The sequence below is a fragment of the Pteropus vampyrus genome, unplaced genomic scaffold (genome assembly GCF_000151845.1).
Source record: "Pteropus vampyrus isolate Shadow unplaced genomic scaffold, Pvam_2.0 Scaffold252, whole genome shotgun sequence".
Taxonomy (NCBI): domain Eukaryota; kingdom Metazoa; phylum Chordata; class Mammalia; order Chiroptera; family Pteropodidae; genus Pteropus; species Pteropus vampyrus.
This window is the reverse complement of record NW_011889033.1, coordinates 257,468-265,919: the sequence shown is the minus strand read 5'-3', so window position 1 is coordinate 265,919 and position 8,452 is coordinate 257,468. Positions and strand designations below refer to the sequence as shown.

Genomic DNA, 8,452 nt, shown 5'->3' with positions numbered 1-8,452 from the left:
GGGCAGAGCTCCAGCAGCGGTGGCTTGGAGGTGAGCCGGCGCTGTCTCGGATGCGCTCCGTGTCTGTGGCACGTGCTCCCTGCCTCTCTGCTTACAGGGTCTCGTCTCTCCATGCGTGTCTTTGTCTGCGTGCGTGTCCGTGTGTCTCTCTCTCCACGCGCATCTCTGGGTTGTGTGTCCCTGTGACGGTGCGGGTGCGCGATGCCTGTCTCACTTCCTCTCTCTTCCCCTCATCCATCTTTCTCTACCCTTCTGACGCCTCGCTCCATATTAGTAAAATTCTGCTCATGGAAATGAAAACATGTCCACGCAAAAACGTGTGCACAAATGTTCACGACAACCCTATTCGTGGTAGCCAAAACGTGGAAACAACACGTCCATCAGCTGGTGGTCCATCCGTACGGTGGAATACCGTCCGGCCCTGCTACGACACAAATGACCCTCGAAAATAGTGGGCTGACCGAACGAGGCCAGTCACAAAAGACCGCATATTGCAGGGCTCTGGTCACAGGAAATGTCTGGAAGAGGTAAATTTACAGAGACAGAAAGTGGGTTGGTGATTGTATAGGGTAGGGACGGAGTAGGAGAGATTGAGCTGACAGCTACGGAATTTATTTTTGAGGTGATGGAAAAGTTCTAAAATTGACTGTGGTCATGGTTGCACATATCTGTGACTGTAGTAAAAATTATTAAGTTGTACACTTTACATCAGGGGTCCCCGACCCCTAGCCATGGACTGGTGCTGGTCCGTGGCCTGTGCGGAACCGGGCCGCACAGCAGGAGGCGAGTGGCGGGCGAGCAGCAAAGCTTCGTCTGTATCTGTGGCCGCTCCCCAGCCCCAGCGTCACCGCCTCGGCTCCGCCTCAGATCCTCAGACATTGGATTCTCATGGGAGCACCGGCCCCTGGTGCCACAAAGGTTGGGGACCGCTGCTTTACATGGTCGAATTGCATGGCACATGAATTATATTCAACAAAGCCATTAAAAACCAACCCTGCTCACACAAAGGGTGGCCTCGGATGTGACAACGACCTTACAACACTGGCTTTGGGATCCAGGATCCTGGAACCCAGTCCCGGCTCTGCCACCGTTTGCTGTGTGATGTTGGGTGAGAAACATAACCCCTCTGAGCCTCAGGTTTCCTAGCTTTACTAGGACAGGAATGAGGCCAGCTCCCCGGGCTTCCCCGTGAGTGAGCTATGGACATTCCTGCCACAGAGTAAGTGCTCAGTTGACGTTTGCAGGGGGCTAAGTCTTTCCACCTCCCCACCGGGCTAACTCATTTTTTCTACCTAGTAATGTTTTCCCTTCTAACTGTTTAGCTACGCCTAGCCAATGCCCATTATCAAGCTAATAATTTCCAAGAGTTCAGTTAAAGATCTGCCCGTTCCAGTGACTGGCTTACCCCAACGCTCTGCCTCCTGCAGACTGAGCTAGTCAAAGAATGTGGACTGGACTGATTTTGACAGGGTGAGTTGAGCTGCAATGCCCATCTCTGCTGCACAGCGAACCAAGATATTTTCGATGTGTGCCAATTTTTGCATGAACTCTGTTTTGATAAGTAGCTCGCATCGGCCAAAAGCAGACAGAAAATTCCAGAAGGCTCTGGGGCGTGCTGCTGCCCAGCCCGGGTTCTCTGCCTCCTGGCCCTGTGCACTGCAGGGGGGGGAGGCGGGGCTCCCCAACTTGTGCGTTTGCCGAGAACACCGAGAACACCGCTACGTCGATGCGTGAAGAAGCTTCTCCTCTCCTACAGTGGTGCTTTAACTCATTTTCTGAATAAGCGCGTTGCTTCAGCTCAAGAAGTTTTACGCTGAGATGTGCGCTGCGGCCCGCTTTCTCAATGATTGCGTTGCTGCCAGAACTGGGAGGCCCTCTGACCTTAGGAGCCGTAAAGAACTACGCCCAGCGGCTCCTGTTCACATCGCAGAAGCCCGTTCGCTGCCCGGCTCCCCGAGCCGAGTGCTTCTGGTCCTTCGCCCCATGACAAAGGCCACGACTGTCATCGGGGCCCGTCCTGGGGGGCATTGCAGTCTGCGGGCGGACGCCCCGGCTGGAGGCTGGCGGCGTGGCTGGCGGCGTGTCGGCCGCAGGACGGGCTTTTGCCCAGGGCCGCGGGCTCGCGGTCCCCAGGTCCCGTTCCGCACCTCTCAGGGACCCCGGCGTCTCCATCCTTTACTTCTCAGAATCACGCGTTGCGCATGAAGCGCCAGTTTTGATCGGCGTCTCCCCTGTTGAAGACGAACCCCTGGAAGGCGGGGGCCATGCCTTCCTCTGGTTTTCCATCCCTTTCGGTCTGTCTTTTCTTTCCACCTGTTTGTAAGGAGTTTAAAGATGCGCGGTGCCCTCGGCTTGGACGTGCAGGCTGGGCGGTCACACAGGCCTGGGTGCAGCGGCCCCTCCTCCCCGTTCCTGGGCTCTGCCATCTCGAAACTCGTCAATCGTGTGGGAATGGGACCCCCCATATTCATTTCGTACTGGGCCCCGCTAGTCTTGAAGTCAGACTTCTAATCTACTGCTGTTCTTCCCTTTCGTACCCATTTTCCAAAAACACTTCCAGCAGAAAGTGGGGCTGGGGGCTGGGGGCTGAGGCTGGGGGGCAGGCTCTGCCCCCTCAGGTAAGAGGGGAGCCCAGGGGAGTTTTAAGGTGGGCACTGATGGGAATCTCATGTTTAAAAAATCATTTGATCGCCACGCGGAGGATGAATTGGAAGGTGTCAGCCTCTGAGCCTCAGTTTGCCACCCTACAAAATGGGGATGATCCTAACAGCACTGACCCCCCCAGGGTGACTGCTGTGTGATGACTAAATGGCCAATGTGCACGAAGTGCCAGCACACAGTAGGCCTTCAGTGCGTGGATGGGAGCCGACTGGGAGGCTACTGCTGTCCTCAAAGACGACAGTGGCGTAGGCCAGGGCTGTGGATTTGACGGTTGGGAGGTTTAGTTGGGGTTTGTGGCTGATTGGATGTGGTGGGTTGGGGTGTGGGAGCGACAAAGTCGCTCCGGATCGGACTTGTGTCCCTGGGCATGGAGGAGCCAAGTCCAGGGCCTTGGCTCCCACTCCCCTTTTAATGTGCAGCTCTTACTCTTGTCCCGATCTGTGTCACGTTGAAGGAACCGTAATGGTGTCCACTAAAGGGGAGGTACCCTGGAGCCAGGGAATCTGCGTGGAAACCCCGGTTCCGGCACTTACTAGCTGCGTGACCTTGGGTACGTGGCTTAACCTCTCTGTGTCCTATATGCCCCATGTGACACGTGGAGACACCAACCTCTGTGACGGGGCCCTGGGAAGCTCAGGAAGGTGGCACGTGTGGGTGCTCTTCCCCGATCTTGGCACTGAGGTCTGTTTCTGCGAGTCCTAAGGGTTGGGGAGAAAGGGCAAGGAGCGAGGCGTTCGCCCTGCTCGGGGGCGTCACGGGGTCCCCTCTCTGGGGGCAGACGGGGGCCAGGTGCCCCGCTCCCCAGGCGCTGTTTCAACACCACTCGTTATGAGGAAGCGGACAGTCTGTGTCCCCCGGGGTGGGGCCCCTGCTCCAAGGTGACCTCGGTCATGGCCGTTGGTTCCTCGGCACGGAGCCCCGCCTTCGAGATTGGGCTGAAACGCATTGAAGCAGAAGCGGAGGCGGGTTTCACCCGGCTAGAGCTGTCGAGCAGAGCTTGCCCGAAGTCCGGGTGCCGGGCTCCCGGCTCACCCCCTGCTCACCTTCGTCCCCTTGCTGGTCATTTCCAAAGCATTCGTTCGGCACTGACTTTGCCCAGTGCCGGGGGCATCTGTGACCGGAGGGAGACACGGAGGGATGTGAGGATGGGCTGCAGGTGGGAACACGTGTCCAGCTTCAGCCAGGGAGGCTCTTCCGGGAGGCGGTTCCCGAGTGGGGCTTGATGGGGCTCTTTGCCACCACCTGACAGCTGCCGCGCCTTCGCCGCTGTCCTGTTCTAGCCACCCTGCCGGGCACTTGATCTACATGGTCCTCGGGAAGATTCGCAACCTGCTTACTGTCTGGGAAGACCGCAGCTCAGAGACTTCTCTGAGGCCCAAACACCTGCTTTTGTTTGAGGGTCCGGTCCAGAGTCTTGCGTGAAGATTGCCACACATAGTGTTCATACCCCCGGCAGTGCTAAAATCATTCTGCGTTTGCCTTTTCCACTAAAATGTGGTTCGCAGTTTTTAGGAACCCTTTGGTTAATTAGTCATGTTATTTAAATTCTTGTTTCTTCCAAAGGTGAAGCCTTGGAATTAAATGCCATCCACCCGTCTATCTGCCCGTCTATCTGGCCACATCTGTCTGTCCATCCATCTATCCACCCACCCATTTGTTCTTCCTTCCATCCATCTATCCATCTATCCATCCATCCATCCATCCACCCATCAACCCATCCATCATCTAGCCATTCATCCACCATCTACTCATCCATCCATCCATTCATCCACTATCTACCTACTCATCCATCCATCCACCCATCAACCCATCCATCCATCACCCATCCATCCATCCATCCATCCACCCACCATCCACCATCCACCCATCTATCACCCATCCATTCATCCATCATCCACCATCCATCCACCATTTATCCATCATCCATCCATCATCCATCCACCATCCACCCATCCATCATCCATCCATGTATCCACCTATCTGTCCACCCACCCGCTCATCCATTCGCCCATCTTTCTTGGATTTATATGTGCCTATTTGGTCCTGCCTGTGGCCACGGTACAATGGGACGTGGCATTTTGGAAACCCTTGGTTTCTCCTTCATTTGACGGAAAGCCCTCATGCCGCCTGTCCTCTCTCCTCCCCAGGAATATGAGCCGTCTTTGAACAGCAATATCACAGCATTCGCACTGAAGGCGAGAGTCGTCTATCCCATCAACCAGAAGTTCCGGGTGAGAGTCCTGGGCGCCAACTCAGAAACGCAGTTATTCAGTAACGTACGAGAGGTTGGGGTCGGAGTAGGGGGATTAAATGAACAATTCTGGGTCCAAAACTTCAGGGTTAATCCATTTGATGACAGTGTTATCAGGATCAAGGTATGCCCATTGTATGTCAAGGTGACACACAGTAGGACAGCATCCATCCTGCGCTTTTAACACTAGTGCAGATGCTGATAATGACAGTTACCAGCGTTAATCCTCGTTCACAGACCCCATGCCACTTACTAAACACACACTGTGAGGCTGGCCTCACGCTAAGCATTTGTCACGCAGTAGGCATTTCAACCTCGGAATAGTCCCCTAAGTTAAAGTACATTGTTATCTCCCGTCTACACATGAGGAAAGGAGGCCCAGGGAGGCTAATGACCTGCCTGAGGCCACACTGCAGGAAGGGGCGGGGCCAGAGTCAACCCCGCCCCCACCTGGCTCAAGGTCTTACACCGGGAGCCAGGAAGGAGGTCACGCCTGTGGCCCAGAGGTTTGCGGAGAGCTGCGTGGTGCCTCCAGGAGCCCTCGGCCTGTGAGATGCTCCCTGAAAAATAAGAGTTTCCTGGTCAAGTAGGTTGAGGACGATGCTGCCTCCCTCTCCTGGCGGAAAAGGTCAGGCTCTGTGGTCACGCCAACCGGTCCTCTTTCTTGACTTCTCGGGGCCTCTGTTCCGTCATGTCCGAAATGGGGGTGATGGCCCCTCCGCCTCGCCCAGTTGTTTTGAGGGTCACACGGGGCGGTAGACATCAGGGCTTAGAACAGCGTGTGACGGGTAAGCATTCAGTACACGTTCGGTGTTTTAAATTCTTCCTTGCTCTTGAAGGCAGCCAGAGCACATCGAAGGCCCTGAGATTTCCTGCCCCGAAGAAATGATCCCCCTTGTTTAACACAGACTTTCCCAAATTAGGTTTTCTGCGGAACCCTTGTGGTGAGCACAGCGGTGGTCGTTCCTGGACCTCCTTCTTGGAACTCACGCCAGGAACCGCTCACTTCCTCTCCTTAGATGCCCGGTGGTGGGCGAGGGCCGAACTCCCAGACCTGGGGCGTTTACTCACCGTCGGCACCCACTCCCGGGTGGGCACTGGGGAGTACGGCGGTCAGGACCCTCCCCCGCCCCCACCCCCCCACCCCCGCAGTCTGCCTGGAGATCGCAGTGCAGCGTGTGGTGACAGGCAAGACAGATGTGACCAGGAGCCCGTGGAAGCTGGCGCGGGCCGGGCCTGGGCGTCTGTCTGTCTGTCTGCAGGAGTGAAGCCCAGCAGAGCAGTGGGGTGTCTCAGGAAGCGGGGCGGAGTCCGCTGCTCTGGCCGTGCCGGGTGACCTCCTATAATCATGGCGGGGACTTCATTTCCTTGATGAGGAGCTTTGAGCTGATTCGAGGACAGCGGGGAGCCACCTGGAAGGCCTGAGGGGGGCGGCAGGAGGTGACACCCACATCGGCGTGGGTGGGGAACAGCGAGGTAGCCAGCAGGTTAGTGCGCAGAGCAGGCCCGAGAGTCTGAGGCAGCCGCAGCGGGTTCGGGGCGCAGCCGTGTGCCGGGGGCCATCGGGGGACAGAGGGTACTGGAACGGACTCGCGGGGGGTCACGTGGACTAAGAGTCTGCTTTCTCTCCCTCTGCCCAGCCCCTGGCCGACGGCTCCTCCAACCCATCCCTGCACGAGAATTTAAAGCAGGCTGTCCTGCCCAACCAGCCGGTGGAGGCCTCCCCTTCCAGCAGCCTGGGGAGTCTGAGCCAGGCCGAGAAGGATGACCGCAGCTCCTCGTCCAGCATCCACTCGGCCACCAGCGCCGATAGGTTCCTCAGCCGCACCTTCCGCCGGCTGAACAGCTTCCCCGAGACACTGACCTGTGAGAGGTGAGGAGGGGGCAGGGTGGTGGGTGCAGCCCAGGGAGCTGTGTCGCTGTCGGAGGGGGAAACCGAGGCCCGACAGCAACACACGGCCACCCAGGGTCAGAGCTGGACCCCGTACCCTCTGTCACTTGCCACGTGGTATTGGCCGGCACAGAGGTTATGGAGTCGGGGACCTCCTTTAATCGCCAATGTGTCCTGTGCGTTGCGTAGCAGCAGCCAGCACTGATTAAGTGCCTCACGTGTGCTGGGCAGAGTGCCAAGCCCTCCGCAGGGGTTGCTGGGTGCGTGAGCTCAAAGACCGGGTGTGTCTTGCTCACTGCTGTGTCCCTCTTGCCCAGGGGGGGCCTGGGACAGGTTCGCTGATGAATAAATATCAATCAGTCAATGAATTAATGACCCGATGAGGTAGGCGCTGTCGTCATCCCCATTTTATGAGGAATAAAGGGAGACACAGAGAAGCCGAGTGACTTGCCCAGGGTCACACAGTGGATGGGGATGGAGCCAGCTCTGAGACCACCACCTCATCTCCAGAGCCCACACTCTAAGTCGCCAAGGTGCCCAGCCCGGAGCCGGGCTCCGCACGTGGCTGGCCCTGGAGAAGCTCAGTCCGGCAGGTCTGCGGGTCTGTCCTCGAGCCTCTCTATACTCTGACGTTCTGTGAGTCCAAGGGACCCTGGATGGGACGAACCAGGCAGGACACGGCCCAGTTCAGGGCCGTGGTGTTGACCCTGAAGGTCAGGAGGACATCACTGAAGAGGAGCCTATGGGCTCCGCCTGCCTTGCCGGGAAGGGCCGTTTCTGAGCCTTTGGACTAAGAACAGTTCGTGTGGTCATGCGGTCATTTAAAACGCAGTTGCCTGTGTGGGAAAGAAAGGTCAAAGACCTTTGTTTACACCCCGCCTCTTATCTGCCCTGTGACGCTGTGACCACTACTTGTCTTCTCCGACCCTCGACTTCCTGAGTCAGTTCCCTCCTCATCTGTAAAGCGGGCATAAGAATGTCCACGTGACGGCACTGAGAACGGTGACGTGTGACGCGAGAGCCCCCGGCGGGAAACGTTAGTTTCCTTTCTCTCGACTTCTGTCTCTTCCTGGTTTGTCCTTGATGTCCAGGCAGCTGGTCCCTTCTGGTCACAAGCGGGTTTCAGATCGCCCCTTTGAGTCTTTCTTGTGAACTTTGGGGGTTACTCTGGGGAACCTGCACACACTGCAGGATTTAAAAGCCGGAGCCAGGACGCCCCGGGGCTTATGCCGAGCTGGGCTGCGCTGATGCTCTGTAGGCCGTCTCTCCTCTCCAGGGCTCTAAATGTCTGTTCTGCTTCTCGTGTGACCTTGCAGTGTGGACCTGGACTTGTGTATCTATAACCTTCACTTGAAAGACCTGCTACGTCTGGACACGGCGCTGAGGCAGGAGAAGCAGCTGGTAGGCGGGAGATGGGCTCGTCCCCCTTCCACGGCTCAGGAACTGAGACGCAAGGCTCTCTGTGCGCTGAGCCCTGGAGACCCCCGAGAAGTCACTGTGGGTGACGTGGAGCTGCCACAACAGGAAGGGAGAGCGACCTCGGACAACTGACCACGAAGTGGAAAAGCAGTTTGCGCCTGCCGATGGGCACCGGCTTCACTTCACCCAGAGAGAAGCCGAGAGAGAGGAGGGAGGGGGGAGAGGGAGGG

The 8,452-nt window shown here is 57.2% G+C and overlaps 1 protein-coding gene across 1 annotated transcript in view; it reads left to right on the top strand.

The window, feature by feature from the left end:
- EVC (EvC ciliary complex subunit 1) overlaps positions 1-8,452 on the top strand; it is a gene marked incomplete at its 5' end in the record, with an annotated part of 54,096 nt that overhangs the window by 4,283 nt on the left and 41,361 nt on the right. Inside the window, 3 exons of the mRNA XM_023520184.1 lie at positions 4,809-4,892; positions 6,553-6,785; positions 8,120-8,204. Of these exons, the coding sequence (XP_023375952.1) occupies positions 4,809-4,892; positions 6,553-6,785; positions 8,120-8,204 (402 nt within the window). The remainder of the gene's footprint in view (positions 1-4,808; positions 4,893-6,552; positions 6,786-8,119; positions 8,205-8,452) is intronic.